This window comes from Macrosteles quadrilineatus, unplaced genomic scaffold (genome assembly GCF_028750875.1).
Source record: "Macrosteles quadrilineatus isolate MER2022 unplaced genomic scaffold, UCM_ALF_1.0 Scaffold_5__1_contigs__length_97177068, whole genome shotgun sequence".
In the NCBI taxonomy this organism is placed as follows: domain Eukaryota; kingdom Metazoa; phylum Arthropoda; class Insecta; order Hemiptera; family Cicadellidae; genus Macrosteles; species Macrosteles quadrilineatus.
This window is the reverse complement of record NW_026542598.1, coordinates 46,158,986-46,176,227: the sequence shown is the minus strand read 5'-3', so window position 1 is coordinate 46,176,227 and position 17,242 is coordinate 46,158,986. Positions and strand designations below refer to the sequence as shown.

The 17,242-nt window shown below is 34.3% G+C and overlaps 1 protein-coding gene across 1 annotated transcript; it reads right to left on the bottom strand.

The window, feature by feature from the left end:
- Positions 1-7,871: 7,871 nt before the first annotated feature.
- LOC128995152 (uncharacterized) lies at positions 7,872-15,557 on the bottom strand. The gene is made up of 2 exons (XM_054420066.1): positions 15,436-15,557; positions 7,872-9,715 (listed from the first exon to the last, which is right to left on the bottom strand). The coding sequence occupies exon 2, from the start codon at positions 9,703-9,705 to the stop codon at positions 8,359-8,361; it is 1,347 nt and encodes a 448-aa protein (XP_054276041.1). The 5' UTR covers positions 9,706-9,715; positions 15,436-15,557; the 3' UTR covers positions 7,872-8,358.
- Positions 15,558-17,242: the final 1,685 nt, after the last annotated feature.

Genomic DNA, 17,242 nt, shown 5'->3' with positions numbered 1-17,242 from the left:
TAGTGTTGTGTACATCCTGAATCCACAATATTTTTTTACATTTGTTTGAGCTGGCCAAATAAATCTAAATATGTACGTGAATGTTTCATGTTCATGCACTGTATGTTTGAGTATGGTTGTTTTATCCATGTTGATTGCAGATGTTCAACAAAGAAGTCTGAAAATTGACTATGAGGCACCATAAAGCCCCGTTTACACCGGAGTTTGAAACACGAGTTGCAAACAGAAATTGCAAACATCTCTAAAAACCCACATTTTTAGACAAAACATTTTGCTGTTGCAAACAGTTTTTCAGTGTTTGTAACAGAAATTTTTGTTTCCACCTGAAGTCGGTAAAGATCAAAGGGAGTTTCAAACTTTTGTTTGCAACACTGGTTTCGGTCACTATGTGCCGTTGAAACACAAAACAGAAACCTTTCCCCGCCATCCCCTACGCTGCCACCTCCACTCTCACTCACACCACCCTGTGTCTCGACTCAAGTGTCATTATAATACAGGTATACAGACAGGTATACCCTGTCTGGACTGCTACTAGTTACCTCGTGATTGTTGTGAGTGATCAGTGGTGAGTGGCAATGGAAAATTTAATGAGTGAGATGGAGTGGGGAGATGATAACATTCTAAAGTGATTTAGCTTGTACAGAGAGCAGCAAGTCCTGTTGAACCAAACTACTGATTACAAATTGAAAACATGAAAAACTACGCATGGAATGATATTTCATTCAAAATGACATCCTCGACACTCGAAATGACTGATCCCAGGATCCAGAACATAGGCGAGTCATAATCAAGGTCGAAAGTGTTTCAAACATTTTCATGAAACGTGTGAATAAAACCATGAAATAAAAATTGTAAACTTTTATTTGAAACTACTGTTTGCAATAAGTTTGCAAATTTTTGTTTGAAACTTCGGTGTAAACGCGGCTTAAGCCTTGAAAGTGAAGTCATAGAAAATCTATAAGGATTGACAACATTAAATGTTAACATAACCTATTTATTTTGTGTAAAAAATGTTGACATAGCTAGAAAGTGCATTAAGTTGAGTCTAACACCTTGATACAAGACATGTACAGGAATGTTTTTTGAACAATTTTATAGTATATATTCAAAACATGTAGCCCTAAATTTCATAGAAATTTAACCCTTGCACTTCAATCCAACATGTCAATCCATTCTAGACGATCATGTACTGAGGTCCTGGTTTTGTTGTGCATTAACAAGAGAGTCCCAAAAAAATCAAATTAACAACTTAATAGGCCCGCTTTCTCCAAACTCGGTTAACCTGTTATTATAGTATAATCCCTGGGTTAACTCAACACTACTCTTTCTCCAACACTGAAAAATGTTTAACCCATGTTCCCACCTGGTTTGACTCCCTTCTCCGCAGTTAAATCTTCTAGTAGACGCCATTTCATCAAGCAGCAGACTTGGTCATCATAACCTCAAAGACAACGGTGTAAAGTTTAATATTATTTACGGTCCGTGTATTTTTATTTTAGGCTAGTTTTGTCATGGTATTAATCGTTGATATTTTATTTAAACAAATTGGAGGAAGAAGAGTTGGAAATACAAGCTCCCAATATATAGGGTAAAATACAGATTTTACAAAGTAACTTCACTCTGAATAAAGTTTTTTTATTTTACTTGTACTATTAATTACTATATTCTTTTTTGAGTCCGTTATCCCAACTATCAATCAATTACTAAACATAAAGGCGTAACGTTTTACGTTACTGTACTTTTGCTATACAATAACATAACCTACAAATTAGCTTGCCACTTTCTAAATACAACAGAAAAAAACTCTGGTATCATGTGACTGAAGACGTAAAAGTGAAAAAGTAAAAATTCAGTGCCGTCAAGATAGAATATTTCTAGTTACCTTGACCGGTCGGTTAAGTTTAGTTGAGATAGTGCTCATAGGGTTAGCGCGATAACTCGAGAAAAAATTATCAGATTTTGATGAAATCTGGGTAGATTTTACGTGTAAACCTACGTTTATTCTAATGAGTTCGCGAACCAGCATGATCGGACTATGGGAACAGGGGTTTATGGGGTAAAAATTTGTTTTTCTTATTTTTGACTCTAAAATCATAAAATTTCTAAAAATTTTCCAGACTTTTTTCTAGATCTTAAAAAAATAAATAATTGTGTATAATGAAGCGTTTTTGTATGCCTAACGGTTACAGAGATAATTAAAATAAACTTTAAATTTAAAATCCCAATGTTATTCTTAAGGAGAATAAATAATTTGTTGTATAGTTTGCTTGTACTGTATATGGATAAATTTTAATCATATTTGGTAATTTCATATTTTTCATAATAAGCTATCAACATTTCAATAAAAAAACACACCTAAATACCTTCCCTGTAGCAGTAAACCTAGGTACTCAATAAAATTAATGTTATTTAAATAGGAAATAAATCTGACAATTTTCAGGGAATATTTTAGTAGAAACCCAGCCAGGTAAATGGAAATTTGCTTAGTCTGCAGGTTTGCTGTGGCGGGGATATTTTTTTATTTGGATCGTTTGGACTAATAAGATCCAGACAAAATTATATAATACCCCTGGATACACCACCGAGTTTTAATATCTGTTAGTGCATGGTTTTAATATTTTTTTTCAGATGGCGATTGCAATATATACCTTCTCAAAAAGCTATTTGCAGGACACCAGAATATTTTAGAAATATCAGATAATCAGTAACTAATCAACTCTTCCAGAGGATAGAAAGAATGACATTTCACCCACTACTCTGTAGTGTACAATCTCTGTTAGTTGTTTCTTATGCATTGTGCAGGTTTACCCCTCGACAGTTAACAATAAAGAAGTCATTTTTGTATTTGTTTAATGTAAAAAGTAATAATTTACATTTAGAAAAATAAATGTTATCAATAATTCATTCTAAGAATGTTACGTTATGTGATACTGTATCTTCAAACACATTTTGCTTTTTAAATTTAAAAAGTGTTTTTTATCAGAAAAATTGTTAGTTTTATGTCCTATAAAGCTTGATGTTTGCAAACTACTTTGTGAAATAAGTGGTTTTTATGTCTACATACTGAAGAATTGGTTCATGTTACCTTAATAATTATTCGTAACAAATAAAAGCAAAAAAAGTTCTATACCTTTTATATTAGGTATATAATCATCAGATATCAAGTTCCAATAAGAAAGCAAACAAACCAAGTAATTTTATAAATATCTAAAACAATAATTACTTGAATCCCAAGCAAAACTGAACGTTAATTCTACACCTTGTAGGATACATGTCACACAATATTTTTGTAGTTTGTATGTTATTGGTAGAAGTCAAATAATGTGTATTGCCAATAAAAATAATGCAAATGTGTGGTTGTAGTTTCTTTACCTGTGACATTGCGTTCTATGAGAATGAGATTGATCAAAAAATAACTTTAGTCTCTTTCCCAACAACCTTAAAAAGAATGAATATATAATTTTTCATACTTTGCTGTACGATGTGAAGAGGATGTTGGTTAGAAATTATGCTGGTTATAAAGAAAAAAAAAACAGTGGTTTTTTCTATACAAAATTTGTATTTTTCTAATAAACAAACACGGTAGAAATTAAACTCTAATAAATACCTTACAAATACTAAGTAAAACAAACATTATAATGAAATGATGAGAAGCACCTTTACCTTTCTTTGATGTCAAATATTGTTTAACATCTCATCTATAATCTTTAAAATGAAGTAAAACGGTTACGTAACAATGATTTGTTAGTTGAATGATTGAAGCATTGTTAGTGTGTTAGATTCAACTAATTCTGTGAATACTCTAGTAGAGGTAATTAATTATGAATAGTACAAATTAATTACGTATCATTGTGCCCAAAGAATGAAGCATTACCACAGGGTCAAAATGATATTTTTACTTTTTCAAGAATACTTGACAAGAATCTTGTGTTTCTTATCCATTTAGGTTTGTTTGAGTGAGACTTTAGTAAATGCCTTCTTGTTAAGGATACACTAGTTTCGGCTTTCTTGGGCTATATAAATAAAATTTATTTTTTTCACTAGTTTTGTCTGTACACTTAGGATACATTGACACTGATATCTTGGTTGAACAAAAAAGTCCAAACGATCATAGGTTAATACAAAATTAAATCCAAATGGATACTTTTAAAATAACATGTGTGTAAAGACGGTAAATTACAGTAACATACTAAACAATAAAGGAATATCAAAATCATTGGATTGTAGATACCGACCAAGCCCTGGTTGAGGTAAGAAAACAGTGTGATTTTATATGCAGGTGGTCATACAAAACAGGAAATCTTAAATTTATATAACAGGAAGTATTCACAATAAACAGTAGATGCGTTCTGGTAAAGTGCTACGCAGAGAAAAACTATAAAGTGAGGAGTACTTATAGACTGTCACTGGGAAAACAATTGAATTACAACCTCTCCTAACTTAAAAACTAAGGAAGGGTATCCCAAGGATACATATTTCCAAACCAGGACCTAGGGCACATATGGTGAGGACTATCTGAATGTGTTTCATTATTTGGTAACTATACCAGAGGACAGGCAATATTTAACAGATAACAATTTCAATTTGATTGTGATTTTTGCAAAGTTGGTAAAGTAACAGAAATACGTCAAAATGGACTATATACTGGATATGATTATTTGAACTCTCTTTCAGCTGATCTGTAACGATGATAAGTTATAAAGGCAGTACATTAAATTCGGGCCACTATGTAGTGCAAGGCTTTACGTTAGGTCTCCAACAAGCTCCGGCCAATCGAGCTATAATATCAAGAGACAAGCGCTGTGTTCATTACCTTAAACCCACAACCAGGTCTCTTCCCTATGCATTGAAACTAATGGACTTATCATATTAGCCGAAAACAACATGAAGGAAAATGGTCACTACCATCTAGAATTAATCGTGTATTATGATAAGACATCCGTGGTGTAAGGCATCAACCCATATTCAAAACCGTCGCCAGTTGACAGACATGAATGAATGGAATAAAGAATGTGTACATAGAAAATGTGTGTTAGATGAGGCTCTAGCGCAGGGCGTCAAATTTACAACAAATCTTTTATTTACAATATTGTTTAGATGCGTTTAACACACTCACTACCCACTAATTCACTACTGGCTAATTGTGTTCTGTTGGTGCAAAAGACATTCAGAGGATTAAGCCGGGTGGGAGGGAACGTGTTAAAAAATGTAAAAACATAAATTTCCATCAGTCTCGTTTGAGTCAGTTACCAAAGTCTAAGGAATTTTGTTTACAATTTGCAGTGTGACCTAAAGAGATTTTGCCAAATGATAGAAGACATCAAGACTATCATGAAGAACGGTAAACAACTAGTCTTAAACACTCCAATCAGCAAGCAGTTTCAATTTTAATCACTGTCTTGATTGAAATTTGTGAACATCCACTGCTAGGCTTTAATGTAAATTTGTATGGTCTTCTGCGGACTCTCTAAGCACATTTTCTCCGTCCTAACAATTGTTTGCGCACACATCTGTCAACCGGCAACAGATTGCGATAGAAGTTGACCTTCCTACGGAAATCTTCTCACAGAACGCAATATATACTTGGCATGAGCATGGATTTTCTTTTCTACTATTGTGACAAGACTAAATTGTTGCGTAGGGGTGAGAACCAGCTAGCGTAGGAGAGGTAAGGTGAAGAGCACGGCGTTAGTCTGAGATTGTAACTGCTGTACCTCTCATGGCTGCAACAGGAGCTCAATGGTGACTTTACTTTACAGACAGCCCTTTTGTCACAGAAAACATACTACTATAACCCAGAATGCCAACCACATGGTAAAAAGCGTTAAGTACTTTGAGAGAGCTTTGCCTGTCAATTCGTAGGCAGCGCCACCAGCGTTGCCATGCTGAGTGCATAGCTGCCTACGAATTGACAGGCAAAGCTCTCTCAAAGTACTTAACGCTTTTTACCATGTGGTTGGCATTCTGGGTTATAGTAGTATGTTTTCTGTGCTTTTGTTCAAGGCATTGACTATTGGATAATGATGTAGACATCCTATCTATATGAATCAGCTGTCGCCAATTTTTTATTAAAAAACAATATAATTGAATGAGCAGCTAGAATGCGTTAATTATTTTGCACCAACTTCAGAAATAATTTTTCAATCATTTGGCACTGCTGATGGGTGTTCTCTGGACTTCACACCACTCGTCCAAATGCGAACTCTCATTAAAGGTAGGCCTAAACGGGCTGTTTTTTTTTTAAGGTTTACCATTTATTTATTTTGCATGGTGTGCTCTTTGGACATTTTGTTTTGTAAATAAAGATTAAATGCATCTCTGTTTTGTTATTTTAGTTTAGTTTTAGTGACTTGGCCAATTGTTAAAAACCGAACGGCTAAATAAATCTTGAATCCTGAACCATGGATTAAGCTGTAAATAGGAATCCATATCATGTTATGTCTTTCCCATAAGTGTTAATTTAAAAACAAAAATTTTCTTTGGTTAGTGATTTTGTACAGTTTTATAAATTCTGTAATTTGATTACCATAACAGATGTGTAATATCTTTGGCTTAATATCTTAACTGACTAGTAATTAACCTACTAATGTAAAGCTTACAGTAAAAAATCAATAACAAACATTTCAGATACTATATTACGAGGGTTTTATGTTATTTCCACAAAAGGACAAGGTTATTAATTCAAAGCTATAATGAAAAACTCTACTCCATTGTGCAGTCGACAATAGTTATTTGTGCAACTAGTGAGAAAAGTGAGCAATTGTACTTTGAACTCGAGTTGCACGTTATACGTTTCCTACAGTTACCATAAAACAAATAAATTGGTGAAGAAACATAACCTATTTTTACACAGAAGTGAACTTTTAATGTGAAGTGACAAATACAACAATACAACAGCTGACCAGCTGATTTACAGCCAGTGCTGCCAACGTATTTCGCGCGCATACGACGGCGACGTTGCCTGCATGTTACGCGCTCACTATTTTGTGCCTTCACGTTGCAAATCTGGAGTGAGACAAAGTAATTAGAGTGAGATAATGTTAACATTGTCTCACTGATGAGCGAATTGGCCACTTTGCTTTCTCAAATCAGTGAGAGAACATGTACATTGTTAGGTAACTGTAGGAAAAGAATATATCCCCCAATTTTACTGAATTACTTTACCCTACTCATAAGAGAATTTGTTTAACTAGGCACAATTACCGTGGCAAACCACATGGTGATATATTTTTACAGGATAAAGCTAGTGAAAACTTAATACAAGATGATGGACTGAATTGATATATTCCTCAATATATTGATGCAGTCATAAAAGGTCAAACCCATTTTCATATTTAATTGACTTATTGAAGCTAGGTATCTTGCAAGATTGTGTGATCTTTTATAAAGAATAATTGACAACTTTTATTTTCATATAAGTAGGTCCACTGTCAAGCTAGGTAACCCAACACATGGAATTTAGTGAGCGAGCAGCACTAGAAGCATGAAAAACTTTTATGATAGGCTTACAATTAGGTTTTGTGTTGATTTCCAAACAATTGTTTAGAAAAGTATGAATGACTGATGCAAGTTAATGACTTGACTTAAAAGAGTTTAGTACAGATTCAATAATACCTCTTTAATTTACCTATAGTAAAGTAACGTGCAGATATTTGTACGGTACCAACAAATTTTATCTTTTTTGGTACCTGAGTAAGTTATATGCTTGTCTTCAATTCCAGGCGAGCATACCAGGTGATAGTAGAAATATATCATAAAGACCCAGTTGTTAGCCTATTTTGCATTGGGTAATAATGATGCTTTCTGACAACATGTTACAGTAACTAATTAGCCTACCAGTATTTAAACAGTTCCCTCACAAAACACAATAGATTGATCTGGCATATAAAAACCCTATTGACTGAAATGAATGAATAGAAATTACGAATGATTACAGTATAAAGGCTTCAGACTATAGTTATAAAACACCGAGAACAAGATTGATCGTTACCTAGTGGATTCCATAAAAAAAACGTTATACATTATCTTATACCGTAATAGATTATAGATCATAATGGATTGATTTTAAAAACAATAAATGTATGATTAGCTAATTAATAAATATATTGGTTAAAACACAAGAACTTACCACTAAGCCATTAATTTTTACAATAACAGAATCACAAGACATTGTTAACATTCGAACCCTAACCACCTGAGGTTTTTGTACCGGCAATTTGCAAGGTTACACAGAAGTGTTATCAGTTAGACTGAATATAGGAAACTGACATTATTAGGATTTTAATATCTAATATCCTATAGCTTTAAGATAAAATAATTGTGACAGTGGTTTAAAACCAAACAAAAACCCTAACTTACCTACATGGCATCATCTTGCTGGCCTTTCTTGAGACAAAGCGGAGTGTGGTGAAACCAGCAGTGACGTACGAGATAGCTATTCCTGTAGAACTTGGCGTTGCAAGCACCGCAGCGATACTGTGCCGTCAAGTTGAGACCTCTGTGGTGATACTGCAGATGATTCAGAAGCTGGGCGTTGTTCTCAAAGTCCTCATGACACAAGCCACATTTGAAGTGATTCGTAGTTAGTGGGCTTATACCGTCATTTTCCAAATGAAACTTGGTAAAGAAAGAAGTGGTCTTCTCGCAAGGGTTTTTTGGTGGTGTAGTAATTGGTTTGAAGGCCGATGACAACTGAGTCTGTGGCTTTTTCTCTTTTTTAAACAAAGAAAACCACCTGATTTTATTCTTCTTTTCTTTATTCAGGTCAACCATACCAGTGTTTTCTTTATCCTCGTCAATAGATTCTGGTATATCAAATCTAAGTTTTCGACGAGCACTATTTTGTATCCTGATTGCTTCGTAACTTCCGTTGTTAGGTGGTGTTACAGCACAGCGATTTTCATCATGAAGGTTCATTTCCTCCAATGGATCCTTAGGAGGTTTTAGAATCGATTTCACTCGTTTCACTTTACCTCCACTTCTACTGGCAGTAGGTTTTTTCATTGCTTTGTCGTCATCCGCTGAGTTTAGGTCTTCAATATCTTCACAAAAAAATTTCATATCTTTTGAACTGAGAGTGATGCTCGTGTTCTGATGCTTGAGAAAGTTCTCTAGTTCGTTCATGTGTTTTTTCTCCACATGCATAATCAACCTCTTGACGTGTTTTTGCAGCAGTTTGAAGGAACAAAACCTACACTGAGCATAGTTGTTTCGCCCGAGGCCCAAGAAGACAACCGAATCTTCATGTTTGTGCAGAACATGTTTTGGAAGAAGATCTTTTACATAAAATTTAGCATGGCAGAAAGGACAAGCGTGAAACTCAAAATAGTAGTTGGTACTTTTGGCAATATTCATGATTTCAGTTGGATGAGAATTCTTTATGTGGTCTTTGAAGATGAATTCAAAATGACACGTAAAGCAGCAAAAGGGACAGTAGAGGACGACAGGAACATTGCAAGCTTCAGAGATGAACTGATTAGCGATAAAGCTAATGTTCTCAGAATCGTCGAGTATTTTGTTCTGTGGAGACATTGGTGATGAAGTGAAGACATGACTTCGGAATTCATCAAATCTACTATCGTCCATAAACGGTAACATGGAGCCTTTCTTGGTGTTAGCCAAGAAATCTTTGTAGTCTAAGTTTTCTTGGACTGTTTCTGTGCTGCTATTGGCAAAAACATCTGCAGAGTCGTTCAACTCAGCCATTCTCGATACCCTGAAAAACATTAGGTGGTTTAAAAACTATAGTAAACCCACTTTCCCTATCAACTAACTAACATAATTTTGAAATGGTTCTTTACTAAAATCTATAATTTACAAAATCTATGATAAGAAGAGAAATGATATGTTTAAGAAACATAATTGACATAAAAACTCATTTAATGTTATACTATGCATACTTCTATTCAATTTTTCAATATGGAATTGAATTCTGCGGCTTTGCATCAAACATTGATTTAATTTTTAAGATTCAGAAAAAATGTTTAAGAATAATGACATTTGCACCATGGAGAACATCATGTAATTTTTAAAGAATTAGCAGTAATGACTGTTCCGAGTTTAAACATTTTTAAAACACTTTTGATGGTAGAAGGAAATTTTGAAAAATGATGTAGTGAAAACGTTGAGCAAAGGTATGATACTAGGTTCAAAACTAACTTTCAATATCCGCGGCATCGTCTTTCAATAGTAGGAAAAACTCTGGCATACATGGGCAAAAACTATTTAATAAACTGTCTCACGAATTAAAGAACAAAATACATTACAACAAGCATTTCAAAAGCAGCCATGCTAATTTTCTTTTAAGAAAAACTTATTACAGTATAGATGAGTTCTTAACTGTTCATCTTCTGTAAAAATAAATTTGTTTAAACAAAATGTTTTAACTGATATAGGCCTACTGTATTTTGTTTATAGCCTACTACTACTTTTATTTTTATAACTAAGCCTAGCCTATTCCATAACATAAAAAAAAAAAAAAACACATGGGTGTAACAGCACTTTTTCCCATCTTGATTTAAACTAGTGTACCTGTTGCTCAAATTCGAGCAATTGCTAAGTATTACAGGCGTTATTGTTATTTTAAAATGAATAACAGTCATAATTTCTGATAACTTTAAAACATTCGACTCAAAAGATTATGGAAATACTAAAGATGTACATAGGCCTAATAGATCAATATAATCAACATTTATTGTAAATAGTGTTTTCTACAAAAATAGCCTTACTCATAGCTGCATTGGGGTTTCCAGACACATTGTGTGTCCAAAACACGACTCCCTTCCACATACCGTCCTGAGCGATAGGGATCATTGAGATTCGCTCTAACCTTTCCTCTCCCCTTCATGGGCAAGTTGTCATCCCTTTTCTTTCTTAGTTTTTGTTTGTTTCTTTTTTAAATTTTAATGCCTGTATGTATCCCTTGTCTTTTTTTATTTCCCTAGCTACTTTTCTAAACGTCTCAATTGCTTCCTTGTCACTCATCATGTTTTATTTTCTCATCTCTAGGCTTATCTTTTCTTATCCAAGACTTATTCCTGTTCTCTCCTATTTGTCTCCTGAAGTGAGCAATTTAAAAATACGTGACTCGTAGTTTTTATTTCTCCACATCTACCTCCTCCTCCATGTGAAATTTTCACAAAATCGCATGGAAATTGTCAATGTCCTGTGACAAACTGTGTTTTATTTATTTTATTTTATTTATTTATTATCATCACATTACATCAATGATTGACAGGTGATTTGTCATCAAACTAAAATCTATTGTAACAAAACAACAATCATAATATTAAAAATAATTATACATTTGTTAGGAAATCTTCCAGTGAAAAAAATGCCTTCTCCAGAAGCCATATCTTAAGTGTTTTTTTTAAATTTCAATATGCAATCAATTTCTTTTATTGTTGAAGGCAGCTTATTATAAATTTTGGGTCCCATATATTGTGGGGATAAATGAAATAATTTTAGTCTATGTTGCATTGGTTTTATTATTTTTTTGTATCATGTTTGTGAGAGGGCTGACTCTCCATAAGTGTATCCAAGTTACTCTTGACCATTATAGAAATATAATAAATATAAGAGCTGTATAAAGTGAGAATTTTGAATCGACTGAAATATTCTTGGCAATGTGTATCTGGAGGAACCTTGGCTATATGTTTAATCGCCCTTTTTTGAAGGATAAACACTTTTTTGCTTTCACTATACGATCCCCATAAAATAAGTCCGTAATTCATAATTGAAGCAAAATAAGCATGATATACTGAAATTTGTGTGTCAAAATTTGTTGTATCTCTAATTACTTGTAATACAAATACAGCTGAATTAAGTCTTTTTGATCAATTTTTAATGTGAGTTTGCCAATTTAAATGTGAGTCTATTTTTATTCCTAAATAATCAACTGAATCTTGAGAAACTATCAAATTTGAGTTTGAATTTAGGGTGATCTCATCTTTTATATTGGAGGCAGAGAATTGTATCAGCTGTGTCTTGGATACATTCATGGAGAGGCCGTTGACAGCAAACCAGTCCTCAAGAGAATGGAGCTCTCTGGTGATTGTGTGAATAATGTCGACACCTTTTTGCTCTTTGCAAATTATTGCTGTATCATCTGCATACTGAAATATTGGCATTTTTGATACACTTCCTAGGTCGTTTACAAATAAAATGAATAGACATGGTCCAAGAATTGATCCTTGAGGCACTCCAAATGGAACATCCTCCCAATCTGACATGTAATTATTTTGAAATTTGTTTATTATTATCCTTTGTTTACGGTTATTTAGATAAGAAGCAAACCATTGTAATGCTATATTTTTTATTCCATGTCTACTTAATTTTTCAAGAAGTATTCCATGATCAACACAGTCAAAGGCCTTGGACAAGTCACACAACACTCCCACAGTCTGCTGTGCTCCATCCAAGGCCCCAGCAATATTGTTGATCATGTCGGTTACTGCTTTTTGAGTGTTAAGGTTAGGCCGGAATCCAAATTGAGAGGGGTTGATTAGATTATTGTTTTCCAAATATTGTACTAGTTGGTTTTTGACAATTTTTTCAAAAATTTTTGAAAAGCAAGGTAGCAACGCAACAGGACGATAATTAGAGGGATTATTAACATCACCTTTCTTAAATAAAGGTTTTACTTCTGCATATTTGAGTTTGTCTGGAAATACACCTTTCTCCAGGGACTGGTTTACTATTCTGCAGAATAAGTCCTCAAAGACATAAAAAACACGCTTTATCACAAAAAGAGGGATTTCATCCCACCCTGATGATCTTGTGTTACTTATGGTATTTAAAACTTTCTTAACTTCTGCAACACAGACTGTCCTAAGGTTAAATCTTGCATTATTAAGTTGAGAAATGTGTTTACTATTTTTCTCAAATAAGTTAATGGCTTTGGTTTTATTTGAAAATTGATTTGAGGGATATGAGGCATTTACAAAAAAATTATTAAAATTGTTTGCAATTGATACAATATTACTCATTTTGGCATTTTCACTGTTTGTAACTTCAATAGGTGTTTCTGACGATTGCTTTTTTAATCCAAGTTCTTTTTTTACAACAGCCCGTGATGCTTTAGATTTATTTTTAGATTTTTTAATGAAATCATCATTTGATTTTAGTTTTGCTAATGCAACAACTTTTTTGAACACTTTCTTAATGGAAATTGAAATTGCTTTCATAATGGCCCATCTCGCAATCTTGTTCCAGTCTCTTTCTGATGTTAGGTATGTATACGAACGTTTACCTTTAAAACGTTAACATAAAACACTCTGCTCCCAACGCATTTGCCACTCATCTAATATGTCCTCTCTTCTGTTTCCAAATTAGTCCTACCCTCCTCCTTGTCTTCCAAAATCAATGGCTTATGCAGCGATTATCCAACAGTCCTAAATTGAATGTGAAATCTTCAGGCGACTGTTGGAGAGCACACTTTATACCCAACATGGAAGGGTGCTTGCTGGATTCGGCTATCAACGACAATAGTATTATTTGTATTTCGTTCGCGTCTACCAGTTAAAGTTCGTCGGCCTCTTCCTATTTGCCGTCCTAGTAAACGTCTTATGGTCTCCATCATGTCAAACGTTTTTTGGTTATGTTTTGATTTTGTGCAAAATTTTAGTGTAACCATCTGTTTCAAATATTAGTGTCAATTTCAAAGAATTCATCTGTTCAAATATAAACAAACATTTTCTCCCTAAGAATAACATGGGAACTTTGAAGGCCACTGGGGCAGAGCCCTAGTGGTATTCCAAAGTTTTTTTGTTTGATGGAAAAACTACATGCTAAGACCTTTCTAACAACACCTTGAACATGGTGATGGGTATTCTTTTCTCTTTTGAACATGGTTCTTTTTTTAGTAAAAAACACAATGTTACCAGAGGCTGAAGATGGGTTTGGATGAAAACTCGAAATATACCTCCACATTTTTTAGTAAATTGTAATTAATTTATTTTAGTGATGAGTAGCCAACAAACCAAGAATAACATTGATAATGCCATCACGAAAAAAAACATAGTGGAATGAAAGTTAAAATAAGTATTACGGTTGTATTTGAGTGGAAGTACATGGTAAAATTTTTTGGTTGACTTTCATAAGGGGCCAAAAACAACCTAATGAAAAAAATTCAAAAATTTTTATAGGGTATTGAACCGATATGTCAAACTTAAATATTGATATAGGCCTAGGGTATCTTATGTTTAAGTTAAGGGCGCGCTTTACCTCAGCTCGGGCTTCAGTAGCTATGTTTCACCATTGGACAGCGCTGCGAGAAGCGCTTGCAGACGTTTCCAAGATTAGGCTACTGTCTTAGAATTAACAAATAATGATAGCTACGGTTAGCTCTAAACGGCTTATAGTAGGACAAAGACCAATCTTTAGTGTTCTGCGTTTTTCAAATGGTCAAAAAACTTTTTTTTATAAGTTAAGGCTAGTTGAAAAGATTCTTTTTTCTTGTACCACAACTCAAGTTTATAAGGTGTGTATTTAAAATAATTGAAATACAGAAACAAAGAACTATATAAAATTTTATCCTCTTTAATATGAGACCTTAACTTTGATTCTACCTTCAATGTAGCAGGTGAAAACAGAAATCTTGCAAACCCTTGCAATCGGTTGCGCGTCAGAGGTAAAGCGCGCCCTTAAGTTCAATATTAAATTCATTTGGTTGAATATCAGGGGTAGACTTCCATAGGCCTATCTGTTGGCACTAACAACCGAATGAAAATATCGATTGTTTCATTCGATATATCGTTTGGTTAGTTAGGTTAACTTTACCTAAGTTAACTTAACCAACCAAACGATATATTGAATAATCGATACTTTCATTTGGTTGTTTGTGCCAACAGATACGGAAGTCTACCAGAATATCGGTATATTTAAGTTTGATTTTTTTATTCGGTTGTTTATGGCCCCACTTATGAAAGTGTCCTTCAAAGTCTGACTTGAACTCACATCTTTAAGTTGAACAAACCTTTCACACAATCAGTCGAATCATTTTGTTCACATGAAATTGAACATGTACAGCAGGCTTAAGATATACTTAAACTAAGTTTAAGTTAGGCCTAGGCTATTCTGCGGGGTTAAAGTACTTAAGGCCTTAGGCTTACTCAGAAGTAGATCTAAGTAGTCTATTTTTTTAGCAAGACCTATATTAAACAGCCAAACAAAATACAGTAATGTTAAAAATGTACCTAGGGCCAAGTTAAACTACAATAGGCTAGGACTTCGTCTAAACAGAACTTTTCGGGATGTGCTAGCCTACATCAAACTAATTGCAAATAGCCAATGCAAGTAAGTACCTAGTAAGTGATCAAATTTGTTAAATTTAAAGCGAGTCTGTCCGATTTTTAAGATAATACGTGGATAATACATTTTTCCTACGCTACCGTTAAACAACATAAATAGGCTAGCTAACATACAACTTAAACTTACCAACAGTGTAAACACTGATAATAAGGGTTTAGTGTGTTCTACGAGGCTATTAATTAATAAGTTAGGGATTAATTTGTTTCAGCATATAACTCATTCCCTATGCTTTTCAGTTAACTTAAAGACAAATTGTATAGAATTTAGAAGTAGAATTCAAAAGTTTGAATTTAAAACTGACAGTTTCGTTTCCTTTCGTTTTTGCACTGGTCCTTTTTCCGTTAAGTCCGGTGTTATTGCGGAATCCGGAATCATGGAATGGAACATCTACTTCTTCTTTTTTCTTAATAACTTTATGGCATAAAAACTGTAACTGAACATTAAAAACATCCAGCAATGATTATATAATAGATAGCAGTAACATTTTGGGTTTGGGGTTTGGGCCCCATAACAATTTCTAGTGGGACCTTGCTTTGAGTCCAGGCCGCGGCTTCTCCTCAGATTATTTGGATTCTAAAACTTTTGTTTATTGTCTTCAAAACGGTGACTGTATTATAGTTTAAATGTGTTGAAATTGTACTGACCATTCCTATTGCAATTTATATTGTTTAACGGAATAACGAATTGTCTATTGTCCCCAAGGGGAGGGAGAGGGAGGCTATAAGATATTAAGTGGCAATACAAATTTTAATAAGCTACCTAACTCAATCAAGTGCCTTGAGCGTAAACTTTTCACGAAGAAGTTTGTCCCTCTCCTTAAGTCCAGAGCGTTCTACTCTCTAAGGCTACGGCCACACGGGCGTTTTTTCACGCAGTAAAATGTAGCTTATTCTCACGTCGGTTGAAGTCCAAGAGCAGCAAAATGCAGTGGGAACCCGCAGTTGATTGACGAATTCACGTAATTATGTTATATATCTTCCTCATGGCCGTAAACAGAGCGTGAAAACAAGCTTCAAAAATGCACCCCAGTCCATTCTTCGTCTGCAAAATCACCCGCGGCGGGCCCGCAGAAGAATGGACTAGGGTGCATTTTTTTGCAGCTTGTTTTCACGCTCTGTTCCTGGCCACACGGGCGGGACGGGAGCAACACACAGCTTTGATCGAGTCGTTCTAGCAAGTTGAAATAAAGATAAATGGATCGAATTTTACCAGGATAGCGTAAAATATTTTTGGGTCTAGCCAATTACAAGATTTGCCTACACGTTTTATCTTAAACATAGGTCGACCTTATATAATATACCTTGTATATTGAAGTTCGAAGTTCTGACGCCAATGCCATCAATCCCTTATTGGGTAGGGGTAAAAGATAAAGACACGACACACGGCAATATTAATGTTATTTGTTGATGTCCTCCACATCAGTATATATATATATATATATCGGTTATATGGGATGTCTGTAAAATTCGACTATTTCTGTTTCGGTCATTTGCGTTGTCGGTCATCTGGATAAAAAAAAACCAAGCGACTTAGGCCTTCTCCATAGTCCGACCAATGACAATTTTTCTAGTCTGCTCCGCTTCCGCTCGTCTTGTCGCTTGTGTTGTGTTCGTTCCGCGTTCGTTCGTTCATTGTTTTGTGTTGTTTATGTCTGTCAGAGCACTAGTCTAGTCTCTTTAGGTTATGTTGAAGAATGTGAATTTTTGAATGTGTAGCCTAGTAGACAATATTAACTTTACTGTTGTTGATACTAACCGTGTCCGGGTGCATTAAAATTCCCTACTAAATATCTGACTGAGAAATAAGTTCAGTTAGTTATTAGCCTATTTCATGTGCAATAACTTAATTGTATTTGATCAGTACTCTGTAGGCCTACTGGTGGACTGCAAAGTAGATAAGCAGTAAACAATTTGTTTGCTCGTTTCTGTTTTGA